The sequence below is a fragment of the Aethalodelphis obliquidens genome, unplaced genomic scaffold, assembly GCF_003676395.1.
Source record: "Aethalodelphis obliquidens isolate GAN/ISIS:26980383/991018 unplaced genomic scaffold, ASM367639v1 scaffold112, whole genome shotgun sequence".
Taxonomy (NCBI): domain Eukaryota; kingdom Metazoa; phylum Chordata; class Mammalia; order Artiodactyla; family Delphinidae; genus Aethalodelphis; species Aethalodelphis obliquidens.
In genome coordinates this window covers 2,550,024-2,570,511 of record NW_020838056.1, presented here as the reverse complement: position 1 = coordinate 2,570,511, position 20,488 = coordinate 2,550,024, and the positions used below count along the sequence as shown (strand labels likewise).

General features: G+C 54.4%; 1 protein-coding gene across 7 annotated transcripts in view; it reads right to left on the bottom strand.

Moving 5' to 3' along the window:
* The window catches only part of SCN5A (sodium voltage-gated channel alpha subunit 5), an 86,243-nt gene extending 78,026 nt beyond the window's left edge, over window positions 1–8,217 (bottom strand). For 6 of the 7 annotated variants that reach the window (XM_027097141.1, XM_027097143.1, XM_027097145.1 and 3 more), the window contains exons 1-2: window positions 7,933–8,205; window positions 5,290–5,408 (exon numbers count right to left, since the gene is read on the bottom strand). In XM_027097141.1, the coding sequence (XP_026952942.1) occupies window positions 5,290–5,408; window positions 7,933–8,205 (392 nt within the window). Of the gene's footprint in view, window positions 1–5,289; window positions 5,409–7,932 lie in introns of all 7 variants that reach the window. The other variant, XM_027097147.1, reaches the window with a different exon arrangement.
* Between the last annotated feature and the right edge of the window lie 12,271 nt (window positions 8,218–20,488).

Here is a 20,488-nt window from a genome sequence, read left to right as displayed (position 1 = left end):
TGGCCCCCAGTATATAACGAATTCTCCAATTTCTCATCTGAGATGAGAGGGGTCAGGTTTTGGGACACCCCAGGGTTTGGATACTCAAACCAGAGCTGCTCAGCTCAGCGGCCAGGGCCTCAGGGAACCTTGATTCCTCCCCGGCCAGAGGGTGTCTCTCCAGACACCGAGGTCCCTCCCTCAGCTTGGTATCTGTGCATCCCTCTGCCCGGGGGAGGGTCTCCACGGCCAGGCCTAGTTCCTCTCCAGCTTTCAAGGGTAGGATCAGATACCCAACTCAGCAGCCCTTCTCCCCTACACACGTGCGCATGTGCGCACACACATTCCCGTTCCTCACACCCCAGCTCCCTGCCAAGGCGTTCCTCACTGGGCAGTTAACAAGCCCCTCAACCAGACTTTATTCATCCCCACAGATCCATTGCTAAACCAACTGAGGATCAGATGATTCCTGAAATATGAAAGTAATGATGCTAAGAGCAAGACTCCACCAGCTGCTGTTGACTTCGGAAATGGAAGGGGGCCAGAGCCGAGGATTTCCCGTAGCCCCCAGAAAACAGAAAAACCTAGAAAACAGACTCTCCCCTAGAGCCACCAGAAATGATTGCAGCCCTGCCGATACCTTGCTTTTAGCCCAGTGAGAACTTTTTTGGGCTTCTGACCCCCAGAACTATAAGGTGGTAAGTCTGTGTTGTTTCAAGTGGCGAAGTTTGTGGTAGTTTGTTACGGCAGTCACAGAAAACGACTGTGGGTACAAACCACAGGGTGAAGGGCTCTGTAAAGTGTGAGCAGACGGCCACCCAGGAAGAGGAACAGAATTATTTGTCATTTTTAAGAACAAACCTCATGTGAGCACATGTGCGTGGCTCTGTGCGGGAGATAGGGAGGCCTCTTAGCCATTGAACTGCTCCAAGATAGGGTATTATGAGAAACCAGACCCGCCTCTGGCTGGGCTGGGCAGGAAGGCTTCCTGGAGGAGGCATTTAGACAGGCACTGAAGGTTGGTTAGGGTTCCTCCAGCCGTCAGTCCTGGTGAGGCTCAGAACTGGGGAGACCCCTGTCTGGGGAGCCAAGCCTCTCCCAAGCCCTCTCTCAGTGCACACACCACTCATAGCTCTCATTAGAGAGGAGAAAAGGTCACTTGGCAGACAGCAGCAGTGCGGACAGGCCGCCTTGGACCAGAGGACTTGGCGGGACACAGACAGAGGTGAATCAAGGTCTAGCATCAAGACTTAGGGAAGAACCAGAGTAGACAGCCCTGCTGAGCCCCGCTAGCCAGGGCCTGGGTCACACGGTGGGAAAAGACAAGTGCTCCCTGAATGAATTTTGGCTTTTCCAGACACAGCAATGGAGGGTGAGGTGCACAGACTCTAGTCTCTGCCACCTGACTGCTCAAAACCCTGCCTGGCTCTCCTATCCTTGAGGACAGCCCTTCCATTATTCTCAGTCTTTCCTGTGTATGTGATCTTTTCCTACCTAGACTGAGCCTTTAGTCCCTGTGACTCAGCCCAAGCATCCCTAGGTCCCCCATGGAGCCACGCACACAGCCAATACCAGAGAGATAAGTCAAGTGTACTCCTGGCCAGGGCACACCTGTTTGCACTGCCTGGTGGTTTCAGGCCGATGATTGAGCTGGTTTCATGTGTGGGCAGAGGCAAAGGCCAGCTCTCCGGGGCTGAGTTCAGCTGAACATCTTCAATCCTGCCGTGTCATTGTCCCCAGACACCCACTCCCAGCCTCATAATTAAAATGCCAGCAAGGACTGCCAGCCTGGGTTGTGGGGAAAGTCTGAAACTGGGGCTGCCTGTCTTCAGATCCTAAGGCATCAAAGAGAAGGGAATTAATGGTCGGGGTATTTTCATATATTTGTGCTATTAAATTAACACACACACACACACACACACACACACACACACACACACACACAATGTGGTTTGATTGCCCATTTGAATCTTCCAAGGGAATGTGGGAGGATTTTGTGAACAGATCCTATGCACCCAGGAAGGCAAAATGCTGCTTGCCACGAACGTGCGGCCTCTCTGAATGTGACTGCAGTGGAATTTGGCGTTCTGTTGGTTTCTTTTATTTAATCCTGGCAGGAACACATTCTGCAGGATTATAACAAAAATACTTCAGAAAAAAAAATTCTACATGCCCATATTTACTTTTTAGGCAACTTCCCAGGGACACGCTGCAAGCGTGGAGCCCAGAGCAAAGCTGAACTGAGGTATCGCACAATCACCAGCATGTCACTGGGAATGCCTGGATTGTCGCAAGTGAGCGGGCTTTCTTTCTGGAGAGCAGGGACTGCATTCCTGCCCCCTCGTAAGTTAGTCTTTGCCCCTACTGCCCTGTCCAAAGGGCCTGGCACAGAACTTTGCACACTGGGGACTGAGATGTTTGAATGGCTATAGAAATGTAGGCCGACAATCAGTTTCGGTTTTGCAACATGAAGAAATTCTAGAGATCTATGGCACAACAATGTGCCTACAGTTAATATGACTATACTGGACACTTAAAAATGATTAAGATGGTCAATTTTATGTTACATGTTTTCTACCACAATAAAAAAAAGTGTAAATGGAGAGAAAGCTCCTAATTCAAAACCTGAAATCTGTGGGCATTAGAAACGCATGGTGACTGCCAATGGGCATGGGGTTCCTTTTGGGGGTGACAAAAATGTTTTGGAATTAGAAAGTGGTGATGATTGCACAACCTCATGAATATACTAAAGTCCACTGAATGGTACACTTTAAATGGTACATTTTATGGTATGCGAAGTGTATCTTGATTGAAAAAAAGGGAAATGCATGAAGAGCTTGTAGATTTCTAGGCCTCACACTGGTGATTCTGGTCTGGAAGGCGCTAGGAATCTGCATTTTTAACAAACTTCCCAGGTGCCACTGGCAGACTGACATTTGGAAATGACTGCCTTAGAGCAGTGTGTGCAGAAATCATGGAGACCTTCCTGAAATGCGGGTTCTGGGCCCAAGTTTCAGCAATTCCTTTAAGATCCTTGTGATACTGCTGCTGCTGGTTGGTGTACCACACTTTGATGGCAAGACTCAAGGACACAGAGGGGCTGCTCCCAAACCCCACAATCCAGGCCCCTCTTCTCCCTCAGTGCCCCCCAAGCCCGCTAAGGGGCGCTATTGGAGGCCAGCAGTGTGCTCCCATCCCCAGGGAGTGGAGCATCAAGGCAGCTGCTCAGAGCCCAGCACAGGGCCTCCCAGATGCTGAGCCACTTCCCTGGGACAGCTGCCCTGGGACACAAGGTCCACCTCAGTGACCTCAGGGCCGGTCCTGCCGGGCGGAACCAGCCCTACACAGCCTCAGTGCCACCGCTCGGTGGACCCTCTGGCCAGGCTGGGGACTGCATTGCCCCTACCGCCTCCCTGGCCTCAGCTGCCCCATGGCCCAGCTTTGCAGGAGCCCTGGGGCTGCAGCTTCATCCCTAGGGGCTGCAGTGGCTACCAAACAGAGCTGGGTTGGTTACATACCTGGAGGAGAAGCCCCAGGTGGGAGCCGGAGCATGCTTTCGGGGACGCCACGCCCTTGGAGTGAGGCCGGAGACAGGCTCAGAGCAAGAAGGCTGGCCTTTCCTCCCGCTGCACTGCTCTCACCAGGCTATGCCCACATGCTGGCAGAAATGACAACTCCTCGTGTGGTTGTCTAATCACGCTGAGGGGACTGTAAAATTCCCAAGGGGGCAAGGACAGTGTCTTATTCAGCTTGACACCTCCAGGGTGCCGGGCAAAGTGCCTGGCACCTACAGGGAGCTTGGGAACAGTTGCAGAATGGCTCAAAATTAAATCCAGGACCACCCTTGCCTCATAAAGTAGGATGCAGCTGTGAATGGTAGGCTGCCCCTGAATATAGTCTCTCCCCACAGTGTCTGCCCACCCTAGAGACCACCCTACTGACGCCACAGCCATGGCCTGCATGGGCTGGGAGCAGGGGGTGGTCCCTGGACATACATGTGTCTCAGCATCTCCATGAGAAAGGCAGGAGCCAGTTGGAGGGGGCTGGAGAGCGTCTGCAAGCAGAAAACAAACGGGTCCCTGGGGCCCTCTGACTGGTCCCTGGGTTTGGGATCCGGCACCGGGGCACAGGTGGGCAGACAGTGGAGCCAGGAAGGAGCATCCCTCATCCCTGCCTGGACAGGAAATGTCCCCCGAGCAGTCAGCATCTGTCTCTGTTACTCAGTCCCCCACTGAGCAGCTGTTTTCCTGAAGCCTCCTGCCCTGACCAGAGGTTAATGGGTGAGACCTTCGCCTTCGCCTCAGAAGAGGTCCATCCGGAGGAAGGAACTGAGGGGGGACCTTGGGGAGCTCTCAGGCCAAGCCACCAATCTAACAGCTAATCACACCACTGAGCCCAGCATCATTGATTCAATTAACAGGCAAGTCAGCTGCAGCTAAAGCAAAGCTGCCCAGGCCCTCACAGTGAAGCACAGATGCCTCTGACTCCACAGCCAGATACCTGCCCCCCCGCCCCGAGAGGCTCCATGTATACAGCCAGATACCTGCCCCCCCGCCCCGAGAGGCTCCATGCATAGGGCCCTTTTTCTGAAGTCCAGAGAACAGCCGTTTCCCTGTCCCATGCACGGCCCGAATGGGGTCCTCCTAGGGCCCAAAGACCAGTACCCGTCCCTTACCATACTGCAGCCGTCCCAGAGCTCTCCTCCGCAGCCTGAAGATTTTTTAGGTTGTGGTTTATGTAACTTAACGCTAACCAGAGTTCTTTGAGATACTCGGAAACTGCAGACATTTTGTCAACACCTAATCAAAAAGCAAGCGATGCCTCCCTTGGAAGAGGCCCACATGTGAATAAACCAGAGGCCTCTTTACTGGGAAGCGTCTTCTCCTTGGCTGAGCCCCGGGGACCTGCTTGAGGTCCCAGCCGGTAGGCGGGGAGGTGCAGGCCCGGGGGTGCAGTGGGAGGGGACATGTGGAGCCAAGACCAGAACCAGGGGACACTGATCGGCCTCATTTCTTCTGGGATCCTCAGTAGCTGAGCTTCTAGGACATTTCTCTCCTGAAGGATCAGAGCCGAATCTCCCAAACTTTCATGGGTCCACGATCCCCTGGGATCTTGTTAAAATGCAGATGCAGATTCGGGGTGGGGTCCGAGAGACTGATGTCCAACTGCTCCCAGGTGAAAACTGTGTGCTCGTCTGAGGACTGACCGGCAATCAGCACCACCCTCAGCCCTAAACGCCCCATCCACCACCCGCCCCCCTCTCCCGCCCTGTTTGGGGCCCACACAGCGGGGACGGACTGCCAAGGATATGAATGAACGAGGATCTTCACGGCCGCTCTCCGGATGGGGTGGAAGGGGCTGAGGACATACAAGGCGTTGGTGGCACTGAACCGGAAGATGGTCTTGCCTTTGTTCAGGACGATGAAGGTCTGTGGACGGAGAGCTGCTTTAGGTCGGGTGGCAGCCCTTAGGCCCTTATGGAGGACAGAGGCTTTTGGGGGGCAGCTGTTGGCTCAGAGCCCTAGAACTCTGGAGAAAGGGTAGGGTGAGAGGAAGAGGAGAGGGCCTGAGGGAGAGGTGGTGGGTAGGGGCAGTCGGCACATTTGACAGGTGAGTGGACCCTTGCTGGGTCACCCACGGCTGGGGTGGGATGAGATCAAGTTTAAGGGATTGTCAGGTTGGGTGGATTTAGTTTCGTTTGAAAATTACAGTCCCAGCCAGAAGAGGCCTTTCACGATCCTAGCCGAGCTGTTATCATAGCGGAGGCCAGGACCCCGCTGATGCCCCCTCCTTCCCCTCTCCCTTCTGACCCCTCTGTGCTTCCCCATGAGGCCCACTGAGGAGCGAGGGTCTGATAAGGGAGCTGGGTCAGCAGGGAGGACTAACGGGTGAGAGTAGGGATGAGGAAAATGCAGAGCCCAGCCCAGGAGAGTGAAGCTTTCCCGGGGACCGTGTCTCCTGGAGTCCAGACAGATGGCAGCCCCACCTGACCCCAGAGGACACAACCTAGTGTCTTCCTCGGGGGATCATGTACAGCCCAGGGTAAACCCGCTCCCTGTGCTTCCAGAAGATTCTATCTACACAGCTCAACGGGGCATTTGAGTGGACAATGGGTGCTAGAGGCTGAGCCACGAGCACATCGAGTGGGCATTTGAGCCAGATGCCACCCTTGAGGACAGCAGTCCATTCCCCCTGCCCTGGCTCAGCGGGCACAGCTGAGGTGGCATAGCCTGGGGCTGTGCTTCTCCAAGGGCTGAGCTGTTGAGATAAGGTTCTTTTTACTCGGGGCTGGGGAGAAAGCTGACCAGAGAGATGAGGACTGAAAGTTCTGCTGTGGTGCCTGAATCACCCGGTGGGGCTGCAGGCAGTGTGACCGGGGGTCAGCAAGGGGAGACGGGAGGTTAGAGACCAGAATCCTACCTGGGGCCACCACTCAAGTGTCCCCGATCACAGGGACAGGAGAGTGTCCCTGACTCCTCCCAGGCTCAACTGCCACCAGCTCCCCAAAGCCCAGCCCAGCCCTGGCCTACTCTCAGCCGGGTCCCCGTGCCATGACTCCTCCTGTCCCAGCTAACTTCAACCCCATCGCCACTTGGATGCTCCACTCAAACCTTGACTCGTCCCCAGCTGCGGCCTTAACCCGACCCTAATTCTCACTTCCAGCTCTGACCAACCAGGACCTAGGCCCACCCAACCTGACTAATCCCAATGTCTAGTCTAACTCTGACCCCAACCGTGGCCCCAGGCCCCCACCTTAACCCAGCCTGAGTCACTCGAACTCTGGGGGGAATCGAGACCAGGTTCAAGGTCTCTTCTCCCGCCTGTGCATATAGCCTGGGTGGGCTTTCCTTCCACCTACCCACTCACATGTGCGTGTACACACGGAGACAATTGGCACCTCTCCCACCCTCAGACTCCTGGTCTCCTGAATGCAGTCTCATTGCACAGTGACACACAACTCAGACGCCCGGTGACACTGACACGCAACACTCATACCCGCCAGGTGCTCACATTCACTTCCTCAGCGCTTCCTCAGCCCTGGACCAACTGCAGTGACGTGGGTAGGAACCATCCTCCTCGGCACCCAGCCTTCTGGGGAAAGGCCTCCCCCAAATTCAAACCCGCCTTCTTCCGGCAGTGAGGCCCGAAGTGTGGGCAGCTGGGGTGGGTACCAGGCCTCTGCAGGAGCCCTGCATGCCCGTGGTCTGGCTGGGTGCAGGGCTGAGCACACGGTCTTGAGAGGTGAGGCCGGGCAGGGGACCCAGACGGGGGAACTGACCTCCTGGGCAGAAATCCACGCCTGAGGAAGCCTGGGTTACCCTGCCCTAGTGGACAAAAGCCCCTTCCTCTCCCTACACTCAGGAGGGACAATGGCAGGACCACCCCTCCCTACCCCTCTCAGATTTCCCACTGGCCATCAAGGTCCCATCACCAGCCCACAAGGCCCAGGATGCTGCTGCCGTGGCCCCCAGCCTGAGCTGTCATTACACAGCCAGTGCCTAGCAAATTCCGTGGGGTGGGGGATGGGGGCTACATGCTGTCTCTGGTTAGGAGAGGGATCACATGCTGTGCTCTGGGGCCCAAATTGGACTCAGGGCCCGACTCCAATTCACACATACCACGGGACCGGGAGGAGTCCTCCAGGGGTGAGAATAATCTAACCACAGATGATTCCCAAAGTAGATACTCCACAGGGAGGCAAGATTTCAAGTGTGGCTGCCTGCTCTTTCTTTCATAGCACCAAACCATCTCAGGCTGCATAATTCTGGCCTTTTATTCTGGAACTCTAACATTAAGGTGATGGGAATATAGATCACTAATGACTCACTCTCCCAAGGCCCAGGGAAGCCAACCCCAAACAGAGCCCCCATATGCAGGTGAGGCCCTCTCGCTGTCTGCTGTGCTGACAGGGATGCTGCAGGGAGGTGGGGGTGGGGGGTGGGCAGCAGTCACCTTTTGGGTGCTATAGAAGGGGTCCAGGTCCTCCAGGGGCTCCCCAATGAGCTCTTGGGGTGGGTTGCCATAGAGATCCGGCAGCTTTTTGGAGGCCTGCAGGTCCAGCTGGGGCTGGGGAACCTCCTCCTCGGGCAGCCCGTCTCGGCTCTCCTGCGAGGCGGCCGAACCTCGGGCCTGCTTCTCTGCCATGCGCTTCTCAATGGCCGCCAGAGACTCCCGGGTGAACCTGCGGAAGCTGCTGGTGACCCGAGGTAACAGGAAGTCTGCCATCTTCTCATCCTGCTTCTGGGGCACAGGCTGTCCTCACGCTACCTGCAGGGAAGCTGAAAGACACAGACATGGGGCTGATGCTGTGCCCACGGCCAGGGGTCAGGGTGGCCAGACCTGGGGGGAGTGGCTGGGCTGGTGGAGGCAAGGACCAGCACCTTGGCAAAGATGCTCCCCACCTCTCCACAGGCACACTTGGCGGATGCCGGCCTGGGCAAACCCAGAGCCCTCCAGGCTCCAGGGAATGCATGGGGACCTGCAGGAGGGTCGTTCCTCCCTTTCCCATCCCAACGAGCACGTTTGAATGCAAGTAGGCACGAGTGACTGGGTCATCGGGGACCCTTCATTCTACCCCACTTGATATAAAAGGGCACACTCACACCTGTTGGTTCCTTAACCAAGCCCACTCTGAGACACTTCTCACAACTGATCCCGACACACCCTGGGCTGAGGGGGACACTCCATGGGGCAGGGAGGGGGCCTGTCACCTTTTTATTTCAGATCTCTGGCCAGGCTGGTCCTGAACAAATGAAGGATGGAATGAATGACGAATACGTAGATGAGGGGCAAGGGCGTTAGAAGATACCCACTGCTGCCCTTCCTCTCAGCTTGTCTCTTCTACAGGAAACCCTGGGACCCTAGGAGGGTGATCAGAGCCCTCCTGGGCCAACGTCCCAACCCTGGGCTTCTTTTTCAGGCAGATCCTCGGCCTGAGTGGTGGGACCAGAGGGTGGGGGACAGTCTGTCTGGTCTTCCCATAGCACCACGCACCTGCGTGGGGGAGGGTGCCCAGACTTCACCTGGGGCACGGAGGTTCCAACATCTGGCCACTGAGGGGGTATCTGGATCTGCTCACCGAGGCCCAGGCAAGTCCTGCAGGTTTTTGGCAACAGCTGGGTAACAACCTGGCAGCTGCCATCCAGATGTTGGCACCGCAGAGCTGTGTACACAGCTGCCACAGAGCCCCCTGAGAGGATCTCAAAGAAATCCCCAGAGTGAGGTATCCTTCCAGAGATGGAAAACGCTGATGGAGCATCCCAGACTCCTCACTCCCCTCCTGAGTCTGAACAAACCAGGGCCCATCTCGAGTAATAGCAGAACCAGAACATGGTGACCGCACTTCCGCTAGGACGTCCAGCCAGCAGCTGCATGTGACGCCAAACAGGGAGAATGTGGCCCCCGGTGGCCTCAGATGATCCAGGACCTGGTGTGAACAGGCTCTGACTCTGACACGGAGGCCGGAGAATGTGTACCCGACTGCCCCACCAAAACAGGATGTGGTCGGCGTAGCTCCTGACTGGGACGCCACTGCCACTAGGAGGGGGAGGCCGTGTCACTAATTACCACATCAAACCCGGGCAGGGCCGGGCACCTGTTGGAGATCTCTGCCAAGACAGAATCCCTTTCTGTCAAAGACAAGCTCTGCCTTGATCTGACTCCTGGGACACATGTCACCAATGACCCCAATGAGTGGCTGCCACCCCGACCCCTGCACACACCCCGCCAAGGGCCCAGGCTCCAATCACCGTGAAGTAGGCACCTGGCCAGGTAACAGGTAAACAGTGAGCAAACACAACACAGCCGGGTCTCAAAAGGCCGCCTCTGGTCCGCCGGGAGATGCAGCACGGAATGTGTGAAGGGAAGCCAGAGGAGAGAGGTCCCGGGACAGACACTGTCAGAACCACCCCATCCTTCAGCCTCTTGTTCTTCTGGTTCACTCCAGTAAAGTTAAAGGAACATCTTTGTTGAAAACAGCAGGTGAAGGAGTAGATCCCTATTTAATAAAAGCCTGTCCCTGTCTAACTCCATCTTTGCGTGAACAAAGAGAGGCGTCCGTAATACTCGCCACCAAACATGAATGGTGACGTTTTTTCCTCGGCTGGTGGAAGTTTAGGTAATTTTAAACTTTCTTCTTCGTGCTTTTCTTCAGTTTTGAATTATTTATGATGATCTTATATTATTTTTCAAAAACAATAAAGCCATTATTCTTTTTATTAAAAACAAGGCAGCCTGGATGACAGCAGCCCCTTCCTTGCAGGGCAATCCTCTCCACTGTGAGCCATCACTAGTCCTGTAAATCAGGAAGTCTCCTCGTTTACTTGGAATTATTTCCTAAAAATAGTGTTCTCTGTCTCACTGTATCCATCTGTGTCCACATGCCTGCGAGCGTTCTGGAGACACGTGGACACCCATGGACCTAGGGCCCCTGGTACATAGCGGCGTGTGTGTGTGTGTGTGGTGGTGGTGTGTGTGTGTGGTGTGTGTGCGTGCATGTGTGTGTGTGCGTGTGCATGCAAGCTTGCACCTGCATATACATCTGTTCTGGTAAAGGTGCTTTTAAAATTTGTATTGAAGTCAACTGTTCATACAGATTGGTGCCCAAATCCTAAGTGTACACACAGGTGGATGAATTTCCACAAACTGAACTCACCCAGTCACTAGCGCCCAGGTCAAGAAATGGATAATTTCCAGTCCCTCTGACTGGGGTTCCCCTCTAGTCAGCACCTGGATAACCACTCTCCCGACTGCTAACAGTCAGGAGACTAGCTTTGTTTGCCTCTGCAGCTCAGAGGAACCTAACAGACCTCTTGGAGTGATGGGGAAAAAGCCTGGGGGGAACTGCATCTCGTTCTCATTAACCTCCATCTGAACTTTAACATTTCCTTCCATTATGAACGCAGGCAGCAAGATGGAAGTGTTAGCGATACCTGTGACCAATAGAAATGCAGCTATTCCTCTGTTCCATTACAGGGGCTGCAGTATCTCAAATAGCATTAATGCCATGGCTACTTCAAAATTACAACACTTATTAGATATTATTATTTAATATAGTAATAACGAAGCCCCAATGACAGGGCCCTGGGTCCTCGGAAGGGTCTTGCCCCAGCTGGCCTCCAGCAGGGCACCAGAACCCCTGGGACTCGGCAGTTTGTGAAACCAGATTCCAGATGAAGTTCCCTGCTCCCCAGCAGCCAGGCAGTTTCAGTTTCCAAGGTAAACCTGCCAAGAGCGTCCTCTGTCTCTGGGTCCCCACAGGTGGCTCACTGTGAGTGGGTGGGATCTGTTTTCTCCCTTGTTCTCCCACTGCCTGCACCTGGCTCTGGCCCTGCCCTTCCTTCAGCAGCTCAGGGCCCACGCCCTGTTGAGGCTGAGACTGGCTGAGCCCTGGCTGCAAGCTTTCCGGTGATGCCAGGGTAAGGAGAGATCGGGGTAGACCTGAGGACACTCCAGGCTCAGGCCCAGCCATACCCCTCAGGCCTGGGAGGGCAGGCCCCCAGCTTTGCAGGGAAGACCCACTTCTGGCTGGGGAAGTGCAAGGAGCCTCTATCTCACACAGCTCCATCATGTAGGGGAGGCTGGACGAGATTTGATTCAAAGATCACACAAAGATCAGACTCTTCTAGATGCCGGCACCCCATGACTCTCACCCTCACACAGGACAGCCTCTCCACCTGCACCAGCTTCTCCACCAGCAACAGTCTCTCCATCTGTACCAGCATCTCCATCTGTACCAGCTTTTCCACCTGCACCAGCTTCTCCACCTACAACAGTCTCTCCACCTGTAGCAGCTTCTCCACCTGCACCAACTTCACCTTCACCAGCTTCTCCATCTGTACCAGCCCTACACCTGCTCCCCAGGCTGGGACAGCTTCTTCCAGATGATCCCTCTTCTTGGGCCAATTTCCCCTGTCCTATCGGTGTCCCCTGAGCTCTAGGGACCCCCTACTCCATCTTGTCTCAAGTTCATCAGCTTCTGTTACTGGGTGCATCTCTCCCTCAGTTCTGCTGGCTCCTGAGAGTCACTGGGAGCAAACTGTGAACCCTCCTTTTCAAACTGGCTCCTCCTGACACCGTTTCCTCTGACACTGGCCACAATTCCCTAGCTCCACCAAACAGCAGGCCTCCATCCCCAAGGCCACGGCCGTGGGATGGGCCTCCTGGCCCCAGCTGGGACCAGTCTGATCCCATTGCCACCGGCCTCCTCCCTCTTTCCCTCCACCCACCATGTGCAGCTCCCACCACTCCCTAGTTCAGACATTGCCAAACACTGTCCATGCCCTGTGCAACGGCAGAGCCACCTCATGCTCCCCTCACTATGCCACCTCCTCCAGGACGCCCTCTCTGATTGCCCACCCACACTGACCTCCCTCCTTTGGGTCAGGAGGCTGAGCCCCACATCCAGCCCTGGATCTCTTCCTGGCCTCGGCTGCTCTCTGACACTTGTTAGCGTGGGTCTGGTCTCCCCAAACATCTTGGAAACCTCATCTTAGGGCAAGGCTGGGTCCCCCCTCCTCTGAGTCACTGGCCTGTAGGTGTGGGAATTCACATCAGGGCAGAGATGCTGTGGGGGGAGAATATGGACTGTTCACACCAGAAACTGGACCGCCCCAGACTGTCTCATCTTCTTGTCTCCTCCTGAAAGACGATTTCCTGAATGCACAGGGCACACAGCTGGTGCTCAGTCAATGGTGGTTACAATGCCGTGACACAGGACACGACAGCCCGGCAGCCTGCAGTGCAGCCATGCAGTGCTGGGGTGGAGGAGGGATGCGCAGGACTTCCCTGGTTTTAGCACTAAAATTCCTGCGTCCCAGATGCCCTTCAGTCCTGGACAAACCAGGCCAGTTGACCGTCCCTGGGGTGAGGAGGGACCAGACTCCAGCCTAACCCCTCCTCGCAGCCCCTTCCTGCTCACTCCCCTCCCGGCTCCAGAAGGCAGTTCCTGAGTCACTTCTGGCATTCTGCTCGCCTTGGAATCGGAGCCTCTGGAATGCAACAGGCAAAGAATATTCTTTGCCATGTAAATTTATTCAAAGAGCTCTGTGGAAGTGATTCCCTGGCTTCCTAGAAAATCTCTGCTGGCTTCCTCTGCTCTGGGCGCCTCCTTCCCGCCCTGCAGTCCAGGTGACCTCGGGCTGGAGCACCCACAACCCTGGGCACTAGTTCCACCTGTGCCCTTCCACTGCCCCTCAGTCCTGAGGGCTCAGGGAGAGGGTGTGGGTGGCCCTGAAGCAGGGGCTCACTCCCCACAGGTGTGAGGAGTATCAGGAGCCACCTCATTTCTCCCTTGAGAACCCGCTGAAACTAATCAACACCTCAACCCATAGACTCATTTTGATGACTCAGTGAACATTTAATCAGCACCCACTGTGTGCATGGCCCTACAAATGACTTCTTAGAATACTTTCCTTCCCTAAGTGATGGGTCCCAAATCAACAGGTGTGATGACAAGAAAGGGGGAAAAGTCATCAGCAAGGAGAGTATGGTAGCTTTTAAGGAAATTTCTACTCGGTCTTGTTGAGGTTGGCAATGAGGAAATGCCCTGGGCCAGAGAACCCAGCCCTGTGACCGGGTCTGCTCACCCCTCTTATCTCTGGAAGACTTCCTAGTCCTATGCGGGATAGGGGCATGGTTAGGGCTATGGCTTGGAAGCAAGACTGCCTGTGTGAACCTGGGTCCTGGCCACTTGTATGTTCTTGGGCAAGTTAACTGATGGTTCTCTACCTCAGTTTTCCCATAGGTAAAATGGGGTTAATAATAGTACCTATTTCACAGGGCTGTTCTGAGGCATAAGTGTATTAATACTTGCACATGCTCAGCACACAGAAAGTGTTCAATGAGTGTCATTTGCTATAATCATTGTGGCTATTGTTGCCATTTTTTTCTCCTAAGAAATCCAGCTCAGAAGACCCTTCTCTGAAAAACCTTGTCGCTGCCCACACCAGTCCTCCCCGCCTGGCTGGCCCTTCCCTTCTCTGCGTTCCTGGCACACTGCGTTCCTATACTGGCTTCATCACAGGGTAGAGTAATTTGCTTCCACATCTGCCTCTCCCTCTGGTTGTGTCCTGAGCTCCCAAAGCACAGTCTGGCCTCAGAGAGGTGCCTATAAGGGCCTGGTGAATGAAGGAATGAACGCATGAATGAATGAGTGTCAGATTAACCTTCCTACTGCCCAGCCACTAACCCACACTGTGACCTTGGGACAAGGTCACACTTACCACTCTCCCTCCCCCCTTTCTGGACCTCAGTTTCCTCAACCATGAGCTGGGGTGGGTCATCCCAGCAGCATCACTTGCTCGTTATGTGCCTGGGACTGCGCTTATTCCATCCTTATAACAATCCTAGGAAGAGGGGACGTTATTATCCCCATTGTACACATGGGAAATCTGATGCTTCAGTCTGTCTGAAGCCAGGCCTTAAGCCTAACCACTGCACGACATTGCCTCCCACCTCTGAGGACATGGAGAGCAGGGAGGAAGGGTCAGGGCTATCTGTGGCCTGCCTACCTGGGCTGAGTATGTCTGTGATCCTCGCTCCAAAGCTAAGAGCCGGCCCATCAGCCTCCTCCGAGGCTGGCCCTCCCTCTTCGCAGCCTGTGTGGCCAGATGGTCCCAGGGAGACCTGGGCAGTTTCTGCCCTTGTCTCTCCAGCTCTCCACACCAGATAGAGCTGCCCAGTCCCATAGGAAAGCCACTCTGCACCTGTGGCTAGCGAGCACCTGGCAGGTGGCTAGTGCCCATCCAGATGTGCTGTTGTTACATCCACACTGGTTTGGAAGGCTTAGCATGATCAAGAATGTCACCTATTTCATTATTAACTTTTAAATACCGATTAAAATTTAAACTGGTCATATTTTGGATATATGTACTGGGTGAAATAAAACATATTAAAATTAATTTCATCTGTTTCTTTTTACTTTTTAAAATGCGGCTAGTAGAAAATTTTAAATTGCATATGTGACTTGCATTTGTAACTCAAATTATATCTCTATTGGATGGCACTGTCGTAGAGTTCCAGCCACGGGGCCCTAAACCCTTACAGAACTCCACCTGCTTTGGGGCTGGGCCTCAGGCTAGCCTGGGGGTGGGGGAGGGGAGGGAGCAGAAAACGGAGGGGAGGAGGGCTGGAAGGTGGGGATGGGTGGAAGGAGGGTTGGAGGGCGGGGATCCCACAGGTTGGGATGGTAGGGGGTGGGGGGAAGGGGAGGAGTCGACAGTGTGTTTCAGGCCATCCCTCCTGCCTAGGCAATTATATGCACAGTCCTGGCTCTCCCGGGGTAACCGCTTGGACAAAGGCTCAGCGGGGGTGCCAGCTGGTGCCCGTGGCCTGTGCATTCAGGTCCCTGCTTCCAGATCAAAGGCACACTGGCACATCCCTGTGCGGGCAGGGCCTCAGCTAACCGGCTCCCTGCAGGCTCCTCTCCTTTGAGGCTGCACAGGCATTAACCCTGTCCAGTCTGGACCCCAGTCCTCGGGAAGGGGGCGAGGCATCGTGAAGGGGCTTTCCTCCTCTAGCTGCCATCCCAGCCCCCAGCAGTCTCGGGAAGTCCTGCAGAATCATCCCCATCCCTCCCAGAGGTGAACACACCCACCCCAGAAGCCGGGGATGCCCTCATTTACATGCATTTGCATCTCATTTATTCCAACAGTCAGGCTGAAGCCGAGGCTAATTCAGCTGACAGTAAAACCTCCCCCTCTTGCTCTGCTGAAGTGATTCTCCAGGCAGGGATGAAAAGGGGGTCCCTGAGACCAGGTCCCCTTCTGGACTGGGAGCTGATGGAAGAGCTGTATGGAGGGAGGGGCACTTTTGACCTGAGCCCTGAACTCAGCCCAAGCCTCCTTCCTGCCTTTTCATCCCCCTTCCCCATTTAAGGATGGGGACCTGGGGGCTGGGAAGTGCCAGTTCATCCCATTATCTCATCTGAGTGTTCAGTGGTGTTTTGGTGCCAGGCCAGGGGAAACACAAACTCCCCAGGTCATGTAGGGCCCCTTCCACCGGGCACACAGCACCCACTTCCCCCAAGCCCGAGTCTTCCTCCGAACACCCTGTACCGCTCCATGACTAAGGGAGCTATAATGTGCTGAGCAGCTCTGAGCTGTCAGAGCTGCTGGGGCCCTGGGTCTCCTGGGTGGAGACCTGGATGATCTACTATTAGGAGACCACAGAGCCCAGAATTGAAGAGCTGGCTCAGTCAGCCTGGGGCACTTCTGCCCCAGACCCTGTAGAGCTACACCCACACAATACATTACAATCGGGCCAGAAAGGTGTCCACTTGTGGCCCAGGAAACACCCTCCTGGAACAGAGGTGCCTCTGAGACAGCAGTCAGCATCCCGTCTCTCTCCAGCCCAGTTCCTTCCAACTCACTTTCTCCATCTGGGCTGAAAAAAAGTTCCGCAGTGGAACTGCACAGACGCCACGGCAATCTAGGCATTTTGGGGCTACCTACTGCATGCACTGAAGGAGACAGAAATGCGCCCAGAGAAACCTAGGAGCCCTATGCTACAGGGTCATTTACCTCCAGAGGGATAAGCCAATCCACTAATCCACAAAGTCCACACGGCAGAAGTGTCATGACACCATATAGCCAAATGTGCAACCCTTGTGCCTTGATGCTCTTTTAAATTGAGGTATAATACATATACAAGAAAATGCAGATTTTAGGTGTACAGCTGGATGAGTTTTAATAAATGTATACGCCTGTGTAACTACTACGCCAATTAAGACGGTTCCCCACTGTCCCTTTCCAGTCAACTTTTCTGACTTCTATCACCATAGATTAGTTTTGCCTGTTCTGGAACTTCTTATACATGGAATCACACCGTATGGGCGCTTGTGTGTCAGCTGTCCTTACTTAACATAATGCTTTTGAGAATTTTACTTTTTATTTGTCGGTGAGTGCCATTTAAGTTACTTGTGCAATACACTGGGAAGACAAGTGAACCATCTGGGGACAAGTCCTTGATTCAATCATAAAACTCGAGGGCTGGAAGGGACCAGAAGTGCAGCAGTCTCCGGGGACAGGTGGCCCCAGGGGATCCTTAGGGAGTTTTTTTCTCTCCTTCTCTCAGACATTTCCTGAAATGGAAGCTCAGCAATTACACACCTAATAAGCACCCAGGCCCAGCAAGTGAGTGGGGGCTTTCCCTACGTTTCCAGTTTTGTTATCAACTAGCTGTCGCTTTATTTCACTGGCAGTCTGTGCTGCTTGTGACCCAGCAAGGTGGCAGGGTCGGCGCCGCAAATGGCCGGTTGAGCTCCTGTGTCTTCTGCTCAAGTCTGGCCGTGGTGGGCAGGCCTCTGTCGCTCAGCCTCCCTGCACTCACACACCAGTAGGGCGTCCCTTGGGTGGGGCCCTGGGCCCAGCAGGGAATGGACCCAGGGCTGGTATTCTTCCGAGGAAAAGCCCCAGAGGCAGGCAGCAGAGGGAGGGCACCTGGGCTCTGAGGGGCTCTTTGGACCACTTCCGGGCTATCGGTCCAGGTCGATGAGGCTGGGACTTTGATGGCCAGGCAGGAGGTATTGATTGGGCTGGGCTGGTCCCTCCCATGGTCTGATCTCCCCCTGCCCCTCATCTTAGATCCTCCCGGGGCACCTCCCAGGCCAGCCTGGATGGAGGGATGCTAAGGTAGCCTGAGAACTGAGTTGGTACTTCAAGCCAGATTACCCTTCCTGCTCTGCTGTCTCTCTGAGAACTGCCTCTTGAGCCAGGTCCTTCCTTCACACAGGCCTTCAAGGAATCAATACCCGCCAGAAAGGTGTTTACCACCCTCCTGATGCCACGAAGAGCCTTTCTACTCTTCAAGATCCATTCCCAGAAAGCACTGGGAATACCTGGGCAAGGCCTGGGTGGGGCAGGGAGTCACTGGCTCTGGGCTTAGTGCCACTTGCATGCCTGTGTGACCTTGAGCCTATGGGGTGACAAGTACCAGCCCTTGGCCTCTCAGGGCTGTAAGGAGGGGAGTGAAAGCCCTTGCAGATGACAACAGCGGGATCTCCAAGGGGGTGAGGCATCTTCTCGGGCCCACACAGACTCCGTGAGAGCAGCTTTGTCTTTCAACTCAGCTAATACCTCTGTGGGGACGTGACTTTCCACTGTCTCCCTGGGAGATTTAATCAGAAGAAAAACTGAAGGGGAGAGAAAGAGAAAGAACTCCAGCCTTGGAACATAAACATTCTTCCGAAAACAGGCCTGAAAACTTGATCTGATCCCTTTCACCTCTCCAAATGCTGTGCATCTTCCATGGCTGGGCTCCAATCCCACCTCCTCCAGGCAGCCTTCCCTGGCTGCTCTGGGCCACACTGACCTCCCACTGGGAAGGCTAAGCTTCCAATGCCAACCTCACATTTACTCCTGGGCAGACCTCTTTCTGGCCAGTGGGGTAAACCTGGGAAGCTCTGAGAGTCCTCTTCTGCCAGTAAACAGAGTGAGGAATGAACAAAAGATTGACAAACTGTCCCATCAGACTCTGGTTTCAACAATCACAATGAAGTTTTCTGTTGGGCTTGGGGCACACTGGATACCCCTCCAGGAAACAGAGCTGGAGATGGGTGGACTATGGGCATCCAAGCTCCCCAGCCCACGGCTGTGGTAACTCTGCAGGGATGGGATGAAGCAGGCCTGGCAAGGGAGGTGATACGAGTTTCAGAGTCTGTGAATCAGATGTCTCCAATGCTCTGCCAGATGCAGTGGCCGCCCCAGAAAAGCCCGGTCCTGGATTTCCTCCACTATCTGAGGGCTCCAGGTCCCAGGAATTCACTTGGGGTCTCTATAAATAGCACCCATCCCATATTGATCATCTTAAAAATACACAGGATGTTCCAGGACCACAGAGAGAAGGGTCTAAATATAGTGTCACCCTCAGGAACCGCTGGCAGCCCGAAGTGAGTGGTGTAAGCCGTGCATAAGCAAAGGGGCAGTCTGAAGGGGCTAACGACTGAGGGGGGGGGGGGAGGTGGAATGGAGGCAAGGGACCTCTCCATCTCCACCCCAGTCCCTTTGCTCCAGCACAGCAGCCAACCCTGTTCAGGAGCTTGGCCCTGCCTCAGGGCCTTTGTACTGGCATTCCCCTCTTTACAAGACATTCTTGCCCCAGATCTCCTCAGGATTGCTTCTTTCTTGCTATTCAGGTCTCAGTTTAGTCTCCTCCTTCAAGATGCCTTCCATGACCAGCCAGTCTAGCGTCACTCCCATCTCTCCATCACATCATCCTGTTTTATTTCCTTCATAGCACCGGTCACAATCTAAAATTATCTTCTGTATTTAATTGTTTCACGGTACCCAGACTGTCTTTCCCAACAGTATGTAAACTTCATGAGAGCAGTTATTGTATCTGAATTGTACAGCTTCTAGAATGTTCCATGACAGAGATTAGGTGCTGGATGCCCTGTCCAGGCTCTCTCCGACCTCCTGAGGCTGAACTCAGCCTCAGACCTCTGCTGCAGGTTAGTCTGGGCTGGCAGAGGGCAGTGGGCATCAAATCCTGGGCTCACTTCGAAGCCTCACCACCCCTGTGACCCCTCCCTGCATCGTCCAGCCTCTCTCCACAGGCTGCCCCTGGCTTCACCTTCTCTTCTCTGTCTCCTTTGTGGATTTAGCCACAGGACTTTTAGCCCAGGCCCTCTACTCCTGGAAACCTGCTCTAGACGATCTCATCTTATCCTCAGACACTGGCTTTCTGGAACACTTTTCTCTCCTCAGAGCAAATCTCCCTCTCCTTCCTACTCCCTGCCCCCAGCAGGAGTCACAGCTCCTGCCATCAAAATCACCCTCTCAGAGCTTCATAGGAAGAGTCATTTCACCCCAGGCCTTCCTGACCGGCCCACTGGACAAACCAGAGCAACTGAGACCCCACGGGCACACTTTCAACTCACAGATCTCTGGCCCTCCCTGTGAAGGAAAGCATCTTCCCCACAATCTCACGCTCATGGACGCACGGCACGGACGCACACGCCTACAGTGTCCACTCCGGGCTCTTCCTACAGCCCTCCCTCGACCCCACCCTCCCCCCAGCTCCCCTCTATCTCTCTCTTCGCTCTTAAACCATCAAACTCTTTGGAAAAGCTGTCTACACATGCTCTCTCCACATCCTCACCTTCTGCTCACTCCTCAACCCACTCCAAACTGGATTCCATTCTCACCAATTCATTCATTCATTCATTCATTCATTCATCAAAATCCATCTCTACCCAGCACCACATTCTGTGGGTGCCAAGAGGAAAATTTCTGTTGTTAAGGTCACCAGCACCCTCACGGTCGCTCGGTCTAATGGACACTCATTTTTAAATTATGCATTCTTTTTCATCTTCCCATGAACTTCTCAAAACGTATCTTCTTAACTCTCCCAGCACAGACAGGAGACTTCCGGGACGCGCGCCCTCTGTGCTTTCTGTGACACCTCCCACTGCTGGCTGTCCTCCTACCTCTCTGACTGCTCCTTCCCAGCCTCCGTTGCAGACTTCTCCAGCCTCAAGTTTTGGAGTGCCTCAGGGCTCCAGACTGAACTC